The 13,843-nt window shown below is 39.3% G+C and overlaps 1 protein-coding gene across 2 annotated transcripts in view; it reads right to left on the bottom strand.

The window, feature by feature from the left end:
• Positions 1–3,635: 3,635 nt before the first annotated feature.
• The window catches only part of LOC123771847 (solute carrier family 49 member 4 homolog), a 33,583-nt gene continuing 23,375 nt past the window's right edge, over positions 3,636–13,843 (bottom strand). Inside the window, exons 4-11 of one of the 2 annotated variants that reach the window (XM_045764573.2) lie at positions 13,166–13,419; positions 12,304–12,416; positions 11,949–12,077; positions 11,384–11,513; positions 10,662–10,770; positions 6,637–6,823; positions 6,272–6,454; positions 3,636–4,351 (exon numbers count right to left, since the gene is read on the bottom strand). In XM_045764573.2, the coding sequence (XP_045620529.2) occupies positions 4,176–4,351; positions 6,272–6,454; positions 6,637–6,823; positions 10,662–10,770; positions 11,384–11,513; positions 11,949–12,077; positions 12,304–12,416; positions 13,166–13,419 (1,281 nt within the window). In that variant the 3' untranslated portion in view covers positions 3,636–4,175. Of the gene's footprint in view, positions 4,352–5,977; positions 6,455–6,636; positions 6,824–10,661; positions 10,771–11,383; positions 11,514–11,948; positions 12,078–12,303; positions 12,417–13,165; positions 13,420–13,843 lie in introns of those variants that run through there. The other variant, XM_069313282.1, reaches the window with a different exon arrangement.

Genomic DNA, 13,843 nt, shown 5'->3' with positions numbered 1-13,843 from the left:
TTAAGGAGTTAATACAGTATGCAAAATTAGTGAGGCTTGAAGTGCCAGTTTCATTCTCATGACCCAAGATGTACAAAAGCATAGTTTCTAATTTCTAATACTGTACTAAATTCTTAAAATTTGATTTTTTTCTCTCCAAAAATGTTAAATACTGTTAAATTTGCTACAAAAAATGCCTTCATAATGGGAGATAGGTTTGAGGGCACTTGCCTCCTTCCAGAGACCACATTCCTTTGCCTGGTTTCTAGTGTGTTCTGTCATTTGGCAGCTTCAGCTCTCATTAAGAACTTAACTTCGGCAGATTAGCCAATTCCATGCATGTGTGTAGTATACCCCTGAGCCATGAGAGGTAAACAGGTGAATTGAATTCACCTGCTTGGAAACCATTGTGTGGTTTCTGTCACCAAATGTCTGCCTGGTGGCAGACATCTGGAAGGTGGCTGCTTTGTGGATTACTTTTCACATTTTTTTTTTAAGAGTTCAGTTAAGAGTGTACCTTGGAAATATAGATTTGAATAGATGTGAGAAAGTATCTTTCTGAACAAGAACCAGTTCTCTCCCTCTTTACCACTTTTATTTGCTGCCTTTTCAGTCCCATTACAAAGAATGGGGGAATTCATTCAGGTTCATTGAGGTTACCTTGAGATGGTTTCTGGGCTTTGCTTCCCCACAGCCCGGTCCTTGACCAGGCCTCCTCATTGTTGGACTGGTCAACCAGGCTGTTGGACTCAGCTGCTCGCAGCCTGACATATGAATTACAGCCTGGTTGATCAGGCATCCTTTGGAGGTACTTACCAAGTTCTCTTGAACACTGTGAGGGGTCGGTCAGTTATGCCCCTTGTGTGTAGTGGAAGCGTGTTGAACAGTCTCAGGCCTCTGATGTTGATAGTTCTCTCCGAGTACCTGTTGCACCTCTGCTCTTCAAAGGGGATATTCTGCACATCCTGCCATGCCTTCTGGTCTCATGTGGTGTTATTTCTGTGTGCAGGTTTGGGACCAGCCCTTCTACTATTTTCCACATGTAAATTATTATGCATCTCTCCCGCCTGCGCTGAAGAAAATACAGATTTAGGCATTTTAGTCGGTCCCAATACTAGTTTAGATGTTTTACTGAATGGATTCTAGCAGTAAAGGATCTCTGTATGCTCTCCAGGTCAGCAATTTCTCCAGCTTTGAAAAGGGGCTGTCATTGTGCAACAGTATAGCATCTCTAGTGTGAAAGGTTCTTGTTAACCTACCTGTCATTTTTCTTGGTTATGATGGTTACTTTGTGTTCTTTAAAGGTAAGGTCTTCCAACATGAGTACACACAAATACTTTACATTGCCTTTTTGTTCTGTTATGATTTTACTGTGTTTTGTAAGTGGTTTCCATTTTTATACAGTATTTTCATTTTTTCAGTAGCGCATGAGCTGAAACTTATCTTCGTTAAACACAATGTTATTTTCTGTAGCCCATAGAAAGACCTGATTTACATCTGATTGAAGGTTTGATGTGTCCTCTATGTTGTCTATTCTCATAAAAATTATAGTGCCCTCTGCAAAGGATGATACAGTTCTGTAGATTGTGTCCTTGTCTGTCCGATATGAGGATGAGAAAAAGTACTGTAGCAAGCACAGTACCCTGGGGGACTGAGCTCTTCACGGTTGATGGACCAGGTTTTATTTTGTTGACTATTAAACATTGGGTTCTATTAGTCAGGAAATTGTAGATCCATCTGCCTATTTTTCTGGTAATTCCTTTTGAATGCATTTTATGTGCAATAACACCATGGTCACATTTGTCAAAGGCTTTTGCAAAATCTGTGTAAATTACATCAGTGTTTTGTTTGTCTTCTATGGCATTTAAGGCCATGTCATAATGGTCCAGCAACTGTGATAGGCAAGAGCTTCCCTGTTCTGAAACCATGTTGTCCAGGGTTATGGAGATGCTGGGATTCCATGTATTTTGTGATCTTACTTTTTTAGCACTCTTTCAAAGATTTTTATGATGTGTGATGTTAGGGCTATCGGTCTGTAATTTTTTGCCTCTGCCTTATTGCTTCCTTTATGGAGTGATAAGGCAGTGATATCTGCTGTTTTTAGTATGTCAGGGATAACACCAGTATCTAGGCTTTGTCTCCAAAGAATGTGAAGGGCCTGCAACAATGTTTTGTTTACAGTTCTTGATGAATACAGTATAGTTCCAAGAATCAGGGCCTAGTGCAGAGTGCATAGGCATACTGTCTATGGCTTCTTCAAAATCCAGTGGGGATAAGGTGACATCTGATACACCACCACCTCGGCTTATGACAAACTTTTTTAAAAAAACAAACTTTTTGAGTTACGGGCCCAATTTCTTTGGAAAACGAGTTTGTTGATACGCGTATGGGCCGACCTAGCACGTGGTGGCACGACGTTTACCAGTGGCTCCCGCCTATTGAGAATCGCTCCTGAATTCTTTGTAAAGAATTTCAGTGTTTTTTGGATTTTTGGGTATTTGAACATAAAAGTAATTATTATATATCTTGCCATGAGTCCCAAGAAAGTCAGTGGTAAAGTTAAACTTAAGAAAATAGTTGTGAGTAGAGGCAGTAGAGGATGTCCCTTCCTCATTAAGAAAATGTGTGAAGTATGGGAAGAACTGCAAAGTTTTGTTGAAAAAACTCACCCAGATAAAGCTGTAGCAGGCCGTTGCATTGACCTTTTAAATGACAATGTGATGTCTGACTACAGACAAGTGTTAAAATGTAGGGAAAAACAAGTGTCTTTAGACAGATTCTTAGTAAGACAAGCAAGCAGTGAGCCACAAGCAGGTCCTAGTGGTATGCAGGCAAGATGTTCCAGTGTGTTTCCCAGAGAAGTCATCACTGCCTGATGTTATAATGGAAAGAGACTCCCCTTCCAAACGGTAACACCTCTCCTCCCCCCTCCTCACTGTCTTCCATACGCCAACAGGAGTCATCAGTAAAAGTAAGTAATAACTTGTACATACTTTTGTACTGAAGATTTGGGCATATTAGGTATAAAATTTACTTTGAAGGTAATTTTTTGGGGAGGTTCAACCAAATTAATTCATTTTCCATTATTTCTTATGGGGAAATTCGCTTCAGTTTACAAATTTTAGGGTTACAAGCCTTCTCTTCTCTACCTTGATGGTATGCCACCAAAATATACTATGTAGTTTTCATTGTACACTAATTTAGTTAGGACAGTATACTTAAAATTTTACAAGTGGCAGGCTAAGATGTAATACTTTATGAATGTTACTACAAAATAGTTACTTTTTTCATGTTTATGCAAACTTGTACTAAAAATAAACAAATGTCAAATTCTCTTTTCCATCTGGTGCAGTTTACATACACCAATTGGTGCAGGCAAGTTTATGCAAGGTACATTAACGTAAAATTCTATAATGGAAAAATGAGTGACAATGATTGTTAGAAAATTTCCACATGACTGGATAATAAATTTCCAATAGATGGGCAGAAGGCAGACACGATTAGATCTGTACCCTAACCCTTCGAGGCATTAGAGTAAGAAAATGTATAGTAATATAGATTTAATGGAAGGGCAATAATAGAGGCAGAGACTGACAAGTCGGGCAGCCCGAGATAAACCATTATTCAATGAATACAATACAGTACTTTATTTACAAATATACTATGAAATATTACAACCTAAATGCATAGATTTTAAAACCTTTCAAATTTTGCTTTATAAAATAATTGTAAAAAAAACATTCTCCAATGAATGGAGAAATATGTAAGAATACAAGGCTTTTTGATTTTCTTGTCTACATACACTAGCAAGACAAACTGTACTGCTCCAGAGGTTAACATAATATATGCATAATACAGTATTCATTAAAATTAGAGGTATAGACGTCTAATCACAACTGTATTTACAAATCTTGTTTCATTCTCACTAAATTAATGCAGGTCCCTTACACTAAAAATACTTTTCTTTGCCACCTTCTAGCACTTAAGCAAAGAATAATAAATAATGAATGCTTTAATTTTGCTTACGTGTAAAGATTGTGGCATATTAATTGTTGTACAGTATATTAATGGTAGTTCTGGGCTTCAAAATGATAAAAAAGTGTTTATCAAATTGAAAAAGCTTTAATTAACAGCAAAAAAATATTAAATGGAAAATTTTACATTTGGAAGTCAGATTTGTCAGTAATATACTTTTTTTACATCACAGATAATTGGTGTGGAGATTGCTTTTCATTTGCTGCAACTTGTTCTGAAATCGGAGAATCAACATTGCGATCAATGTTCGACCTAGAATAATCCTCTTGTACAAGGAGAACAGGAATTAGTGACAGAGTTCCAGAGCTCAGGAGAACATAGGTCACCCACTTATAGCCTGGGGAAAAAAAAAGAGACATGAAATGAGGTGTAATAAATACTGATACAGGTACAGACCACACTAGCACCATTATATGTATAAGAATATAGGGTGTAATGTTTTGTAATTGTGCACTATAATGTTAAATCACAATTTGGTCTTTCCTGTCAGTACTTAAATCCATACCTGGATGACATTTGAGCTGTGCCAGGAATAGATTTATGTATTATTAGCCAATATACAGTGCTTAATCGCTGTTCTTTGTCAAGTGTGTAGGCTAGTTGAGTAAACTAAAGAGAAGCTCCGAACATAAAAACTTAAAAGTTCAAGTTCAAGATAGAGGAATTGAACAAGTGTCCTCACTCTTAGAGTGAGTTGGCAAACAGTTGGCTATTTCATGTCAATAGATCCAGTGACTCCCACTCAGTTCCCTCCTATTGTCCATGAAACCAAAAGAGTTGGTGGTTTTGTTCCATAAATTTTTGCATGCAAATGTATGTTCAATGATAGGTTATAACATTTTACATGCAAGGTAGGTGACAATTTTAATGATGGCTGCTCTTTGTGGGTCAAGTCATTGAAAAAGAAGTCGTAGTAGTTGCATAGCTTGCATGTGTAATGCTACATAGCCTTCGTGGCTTGATGCTGTCTTTAATAATTACTTGCTTCTCAATAGGTAAAAAAAAGTGTGATTTACCAACTTATCAAGACTATGCAAGAAATAATTATTCCACCCCCTTAGGCTATTCTCTTAATCTCTGAGTAATGTTCTGTGTATTTTGCATTATGTTGCCCTGTTGTCTGTGTGGACTACATACAGTACTCGTCAAAAGAATGTGCCGCCCTGCATGAGGCAGCACATACTTATGACAAAAAGACTTAGTCTTGTGTGTGAGATGCTTGAGACAGAAGTATGCACCGGGTACACACACGATGTGCAGGTGTCTGCTAGCTCCCTGAAGCTGCACAGCTGGGAGGCTTAGTTGAACCCGGGCATTCATAGCTAGCAGTTGTGTTGCATGTCTTGCTCTGGCACCTTGCTGTGTTTTATCCCAGTTGACGGTGGTGTTGGTGCTGTATTGTTCTTATGTTGCCAAGTAAGCAAAGAAACCATTGCTCAGATTATTGATTTATAGGACACGTGTCACCAAATGAGGTAAACGAGTTTGCTGGTCGGTGTGGCTAAGTTGATAGACACAAGTATTGTGCCTGTTTCAAAAGGTCATCCCTGAAAGACTTCATGTGATGGGATTCTAATGTTTCTAAATGTTCAATGAATGTTCCAATGAATGTTCAAGAGACCTTGGTCTCTTGAACATTCATTGGAACATTTAGAAACAGTAAACCTTTTATTTTAATATTTATAGTACACAATGAAACCAGTGTGACATTGATGAGAAAATCGGTAGAAGTCATGAGGAGGGTTCAAACCTGCTCACTTTGTACAGTACAGTACTCCCAAGGTAGTGCCTTCGACCACTATGCCACGACATGGCAATAGCAATGCAACCTGGGATTCCACTGAATCCTCAAGGATTCCTGAGGGTTACAACTGAAGCCCAATAAGGGTTTTAAGCATTGTCCCTCATGCACTCTGGCTAATGGTCCAGTAGTTCTCCAATACATGTTGGAGAACTACTGAACCATTAGCCAGAGTGCACGGGGGACAATGTCTAAAACCCTTATTGAAAGGGTTTTCCCTTGGGAAAAGGGAAAGGGTTTTCAGTTGAAAACCCCAGGAATCCTAGAGGATTCAGTGGAATCCCAGGTTGCATTGCTCTTGCAGTGTCGTGGCATGGTGGTCAAGGGCTCTACCTTGGGAGTACTGTAATGTACAAAGTGAGCAGGTTTGAACCCTCCTCATGACTTCTACCGATTTTCTAATATTCCGAATCTTAAAATCACTTCCTGTGATACAAAGACAACTTGTGTCCTTACCTATGTCAGGAATTAGAAAGATGAAGAGGAATATCAGCCCAATAAAGTTCGAGACACCGGTGAGTAGGCCAGCAACAATAACCTCAGGGCAGGGATAGGCTCGCTCCACAGCCAACTCAAAGAATAGTGGAGCATTGGCAAAATTGGATGCCAGGCCAATCACCACCGAACAAAATATCTGCCCTGAAAAAAAAAAGTGAAGGCTGTTATTTGCTATATAAATACATTAGAGTATCTGCACTATTATTCTGCTTGATAAACATATTAACATTATAGTAATGAATATTTTAAGAATCTTGTAATGTTTAAATAACATAAGTCAGTATTCAGAGGTGAAAATTAACATACTGGTATACTGTACTTACCTTTTGTTACGGGGATGGTGCCCATTGTCAAGAGGTAGAACCAATAGAAACAAGACAAAGATATGATCATGAAAAACAGGAGAGACGCCTTGACGTGGCCGTAAACTAGATCTGTCATACGCCCCACCAACAGACCGGTCACTCCTTGCACCAACACAGCTGTGAGTCCTACCCACATAGCATTATCCTGAGGGAACATAATTATATTACAGTACAGTACTAGCCTTTTGTTTTGAAAAGAAAAAATTAGTTCTCAGCTTCTGTATTTATTTCATTCTTGAGTATTCTTGAGAATTGAACAATTATGCATTTATCTTATAACTACCGGTAAATAAATTGTATACAAAAACTGAAAATGCGTATTGGAAATTTATAAAATTTAAAAGATACTGCAAGTATAGTGTAACCGGTTGTTTGACTTAATTTAAGCAGATCATTAACACAAAACTGAAGACATACTTTGACAAATACTACTGTGTGGGATTAACAAATGTGAAAAACCTTTGCAGTGAATCTGTACTTGTCGAGATCTCATTAAGTTGAATGGTGACCTTCACAAAAGGTAACCCACAACAGTTGCTTAACTGCCAGGTACCTATTTACTGCTAGGTAAACAGAGACATCAGGTGACAGGAAATGCTGACATTGAGTCACAATAATGTGGCTGAAGATATGACCAAACAACCCTTGAAAAGATAGAGGAAACAATGACATTTCGGTCAGTCCTGGACCGTTATCAAGTCGTGTGTGAGGAAGAGAGGAAGGAACAAGCCAATAAATAAGGAAAGAGTGAGGTGGGGAGCAGGTAAGAGAAAAAGGTAATTTTTAGAAGGCAATAGATAAGAATAGGAAGAAGGGTATGGATGTGATGAAGTAAGAATAGGAGGAAAATAAGACAAAGAAAAGTGGGGGAAGGAAAATAATCTTTCCTGCCTTTACTCTTCACAGATGCCAGCGTGTCAAATTGGCTCTGATATCCAACATGAACCTTAATCCTGGGTTTGTTACTGTTGACTCTTCCCCTTCACAGTACATACTCAAATGCTCTAACCTTCTTAACAAATGTAACCCAATTTAAGCCTACCCCCCCTTTTTTTCTTACCACCCCTTTCTTATTTTCCTACTATTCTTACTTTATACCATTCTTCCTTCATCTCATCCTTATTCACCAGGTTCCAGGTCTTTCTGAACCAGGAACCAGATTCAAAGAAACCAAGGGCCCAGTGCCACCCAAGACTGTCCGAGACCAGACATATTAACCAAAAACTAGGCTGCCAAGACCTCTGAGCCTGAATATTAACCCACAACATGTTGGAGAAAACCGCAGGCCAGCTAGCTATGACAACACTGTGGACACCTGAAACACACGTTCCTTGGAACAAAGGACCAGGAGCTAACAAAATGGGCCAGATGCTCCACCCCCTTCAATGTCTGTCAAATGGGCGAACTGCAGAATGGCAATGATAAGCAGTAGAGAACCTCAGAAGGAAGTGCAAGGGCCCATAAATCTGACTCCACCAAGGGCCTACCCTGGCCAACTCCAGGTGAGGCCCCAACCCCATCGGATTGCCTCAAAAAAGCAGGGGTGGAAATATGATTAAATAAGAACCGACTGATAGGGCAAATCAGTAGTTGAAAATACCTGAAGGACAACCTCCTCAGAATTGAGGAGATAGGAAATGGGAGGTGAACAAAAGGGATTAAGGACCAGGCTGGATCTAAAGACAGGGCTAGCACAGCCTGCTAACACAGGAGGCTAAGTAAAAAAGCCCCCCCACCACCTCCCAAAGAACGAAGGTGAGCAACGTAGGCAAGACTGCCAAAGCCAGCACTGCAGGAAATACCAACCCCACACCTGGGAGCAAATCTACACCATCATGGAGCTTGTCATAAAATCCTTCATGACAGCCAAAAAAAATCTATGACTGTCACAAAGTGAGAATGTCACAACAATAATAAGGGCTCCAAAAGCACATGCAGCTGCACCTGGAACTGTCAATTGCCTACAAGCAGAGAACAAGAAGAGCTGCTCACAATCACCTGAAGACAGAAATCACTTCCTCCCAGTCAAGTGTTCAGGTTTAACAGGACACATACCAAGCTCCCAAGGTAAAAAGAGAGGGTTGTCAGCAAGCCAGGAAAAACTGGGACCTCATAACTTAGTCAATAAGTCAAAGCAGGCTGGTACTCAAATAAGGCCAGGTCCAGCAATGAAGTGAGGTCCAAATTCTACAGGAGATACAGAAATAGGGCTACACAAGCTGCACAAACGTCCAGAAATAAGACAAGTCCACTGAACAAAATTTAACCCTGGGGAAAGCTGCCAAGTAACCAAACTCATACAATGAAGTGGAGATAGAAATAATGATACCCAGGAGCAAAATTCCTTTTGCTAAAGGAATGAAGGTCCAAGACAGAATAAAGGGCACTCACAGATCCTTCTCAGGCTCTTCCCTAGCCCCAAAAGCTAGCCATGTTGACCCTGGGGCAGAGATCCATTCCATGCTATGACAGAAAGGCAGCATCCAAAAAAAAAAAAGAATCAATGGAGCTGAAAAGCCAACCTAACCTAACCATGCAAATGTGAAGTCTTCATATCCCTGGCAGGAAGAGACAGCTCAACTGCTGCCACTGTCAAAGTGGATAGGGTCACCCCTGGAGAAGGCCAAGCCACATCCCAAACTAGACCCAGCCTCAAATCCAAAACTCGCCGATGCTGTAAAGCCAGAACCATCGGGGAAAAGAGATCAGAAGCATGGTGAACCACACCTGCAGGGAAAGGAAGAACACTTAGCCCAGGTGGAGTTCACCAACAGTTCCAATTCCAGGTTCCTAAACACATAGCATCCAAAAGAACACCTGCAGTAAATCCTAAATACTGTATGGGAAAACCTTGCCCATAAAGTGGCAGCTGCCTGACAAGCTTCCTGTCAAGAAACAGGCTCAGATGAAAAGTAGACCCAATGCACACATATTGCAGAACTCTAGGTTGACTCATTAACCTAATGGGCATCATTGCAGAGGCAGAGAGAATGACTGTCATCCAGTAGCAGGACCAACGAGTACCTTTCAAACGTGCATGGCACGAGTGCGAACTCAACAGGTCGATTCAAAACAAGCCACATTGTAGACCCACAGGGAAATTATGCTAGTGCAGCCCACACAGCCAAATAGGAAACCCCCCAGCTGAGGGCCAACACAGAAGATTCAACAACTCGTGCACTGCCCAAAGCTAGGCTCTTGCCCCAGCGATCAGACCCCCAAACACAACATGGAAGAAATTCAGTCGGTGCAGGAGCAATGCTAAATAAGCGCCTAGGGAGAGATCACCCTAAACATATGTAGCTCAAAGAGTAAAAATTGCCAGATCTGCATGAAATTACCAAGAAATAAATATGTACATGAAGCAAATACTAAAAGAAAAACAATAAATTAGCAAGTGGCCTGTGCAGAAGTCCAAAGGATGGCTGGCATTTAGCCGAGAAGCAGTGGGACCCACTGTGACAGTCAATGATCCAAGAAGCACATTACTGGATTCAACCGCATCACCAAAAGGATTGAGGTTGGAGCCAGCTGTTGGTTGGGGCTGCGTGGTGGCAGACATTGGTACTATCCAGTTCAAACTATTTCAGGTGAACCAAATTTTTGGATTGAATTGTTTGGGGAGCTATTTGGCTGTTTCAGTGCTTCATTTTCTATAACCCTTGTGGTTGTCTTTAAAGCTTCACTGATTTTATGGACGTTTTCCTGGTGAGGGTGACAATAACCATTCCCTGTGCCTTGTGTCTCTGTTTGGGGGGAGGGGGCAGGTTCTGGCTCTGGTCACCAGTAGGCCAAACAGGACTCCTGCGACTGATGTGACCCAGTAGTGGAGAGCCATCTTGGTGAGGCAGCTTCAGTCACCAAGTGAGATCCTACCAGAATAAATACTTAATAAACTAGTCACCAGGAAGTAACCAATCCATGGGTCATCATTGCCCCTAAATCAACAATACCAATGACTTAATTTAATAAAAACAGCATACCTGATCAATTCCCATATCACTAAGAGAATAGTTGAGAACAGAGAGCCAGGTCGCAGGTATTGATATGCAGACGCTGTATGCAATTGTTGTCAGCAATACATTTCGATTTCTGAAAACATGAAGAATCATAAGAATAACAATTATAACGCAGTGACTAAAACAAAGCCACAACAAATTCATAAATTACAAATGAAAATTAGATGCTGTTTTGGTACAGTTTGGGCCAACATCACATTGCGAGTAAAAAACAATACAAAATTTCCTTCTAATTTATGGGCTTGTTGAGCAGAATATTGTCACAACTTGCACTTTATTAAAAATATATATGACAATACTTACACAAATTCTATATTATGGCTCTACAGTATTTACATATTTAAAATTTCAACCACATTATAGTACAGTATTTATCTATGAAATGCTTAATGAGCCCATAGTAATGAATCATCATTTTAAAATTCTATTGCAGAATGATGGGTAAATTTTGTTTCTTTTATAGTTACTGTAATGTATTATCTGATCCTTTAGCCTCTGAGCACCTAATACTAATCAGGATTATTTCCACTGCCTTCATTGTAGCTATTACTCAAAAATGTGAAAACAAGACAATTTCTACTTTTCTTTCTTTACTTCAAAAAGATTTTCAATCATTTAATACTGTAATCGTATTTACATCAAGCATATTAAATTTCTAAGGTAAGTACTGTATTACATTATAATACCTCATTAACTTCTTTAAACTGGATTTAAAATTCAGTCTTTGCACCGAAGATGTGACGGACGGAGGCGTGGGAGGCTTTGTAGGGAAGTACACCAGGATAGCTATCAGCAATGTCACCCCAATGGCAGCATCTGCAGAGAATAGGCTGTTACAACAAGTACAGTACTGTTCATATGAACAGAGAATCTATGAACTACATATTGTGAGAATACTGAGGTACACGATTACATATGTTGACACAAACACCATTAACCTGCCAGTATTGTGTCACATTCTAACTCAGACAACTAAAACATGAGAAGAACAAAGGCCAACAAACAGCTACTATACTTTTCACTGTATTAATGAATAATTAGCTAAAGCACTATGTGTGTTACCAACTGTTGATGAATTTATACAATTTATATCTGTTAAAAAAAAAAACCTCAATAACATGTAGCTTATATGTCATTGCTCTGAAAGACAAAATCTTCAGTAGCAAACACAGATCTCATATTCTACGGTGGCTCAAAACTACACCTTTTTTTGCAATTGGTCCATTAAATAACATTGCAATAATAACTTACAAATGTATAAAAGTGTCTTGATATCACTTTTAATCTGGTCCTTGGTCGCACCAGAATTTGGAGACCGGACCAATAGAGGCGTCAGGTAGCTCCCTGCTGTCCCCAGCTGGTTCATTACTTGCGATACAGCTGTTCAGGAAAATCTATTATGAGAAAATATACATGTCCACAATATCCATTTCAATTCACTTCCCTCATCAATCATGTCTTCAATGTCAAGTGGAAGTCTTGTTTTACTCTTAAATGCTGCCACCAACATTAATTGTCAAGTGATCAAATTAAGTATATGGTATTCATGATTTATTAGTATAATGACAAAAGGTGACAGCTGATTTAGATGCAATGATGAGGTTACCTGTGGCTGTAGTTCTCTCCTTGGGCGGGAACCACTCTGCTGCAATCATCGGTGGAGCGGACATGATTAGGGTCCCTGCAATTCCATTCAGTATGGCTGCAATGTGGCACATTCTGTACAGTATTAAAAGTGTATTAACTAATACAAGTCAATTCTACATTATACTCAAATACAGTACAGTATACAATGGAACAAATTATTCTCAAGCCCAGACAATATAAAGTGGTTACATAAAAATGTGACTTGGTTTATGCCCAAATTTTGAACTTATTGGCACGAGATACAGTACCTAATTCCTACCATACACTTTTAATAACATAACAAAAATGAATACATCATCAGTGTACAAATTAACTCTAATATCTCTCCCTTGCATATGCTTTATTAATTCACTTCAAATCCATTGCCTGTTTGACATAATACACCAGAATGTTTTAACTTTGTGCATAAATTGATTTGATTTCTCACATACAAATTATTGTAATTTTTACATTTATCAGAACATATTATACATTTTTTTTTTACTATTTGATTATTTATTTGCACTGCAATAAATGAAAATCCTGCCACTCATTTAACCTATTTGAGATTGGTTTGTAATACATAATAAATTCCATAAGATGTGTCTGGAAATAATATCAGATTGTTTCTCACATATTATCCTTGAATGCTATCAGATATTTATCTCTGCCAAATATCTGTTGATAAATGGGAGGTACAGCATTTGAAAACCCTGTAATGTACAGAAAGGTTGAGATATTATCTTTCTAATCTGAATTACATGCAAATTATAGTGACCCCAGTTACCAATATATAAAAATTTTATATAAAAATCAATTTAATCAATTTGCTAGCAACTTACACTGTGAAGAACTTATCAGAATCAGCCATAAAGGGGAGAATTCTGGCGATAGTTGCACTAGCAACCAGCACAGCACAAGTGACCACACCTGCACGCAACCCTTTGGTGCTCATCAGCCAGCACATGGGTGCAATGCACGATGCAAACATTATTGAGCCCCAGTTGGCCATCATGGCCACGGTCCCAGAGCCCCAGCCTTCAAACGCAGCATCAACACTCGCACTAATAGGACCCCAAATGGACCACTGAACACACTGAAACAAAAGGCTGGTGTAACACATCATGAGCAGTACAAGTGTTGAGGACTGTAATTTTGCTGAGTACTGTGTAATGTTACCAGGTGCTTTGTAAGGTTGTCAAGTACTGTGCAAAGTTGCTGAGTTATGAAATGTTCCCGAGTACTGTTCATGAGAACTATGCAATGATTTTTAATCGTATGCAATATTTCAAAGAATACTTCAATCTTGCAGAGTACTGTATTGTACCAGTTTATTGGCAAATACTGTGTAACTGGTGAGTACTGTGTTATATTGTTGAGCAATATGTTATGCTGCTGAATACTAATCACAATACAGTACCTTATGATTTCTAACTTGCTACAACAGCTCCTCTCCATCTTAAGATGGTAGTTTGGCAGGTTACCTTGCAATGGTTTTGGGGCTCCACGTCCCAGCGGCC

Source organism: Procambarus clarkii, chromosome 75 (genome assembly GCF_040958095.1).
Source record: "Procambarus clarkii isolate CNS0578487 chromosome 75, FALCON_Pclarkii_2.0, whole genome shotgun sequence".
Lineage (NCBI taxonomy): Eukaryota > Metazoa > Arthropoda > Malacostraca > Decapoda > Cambaridae > Procambarus > Procambarus clarkii.
This window is presented reverse-complemented; position numbering and strand designations above follow the sequence as displayed.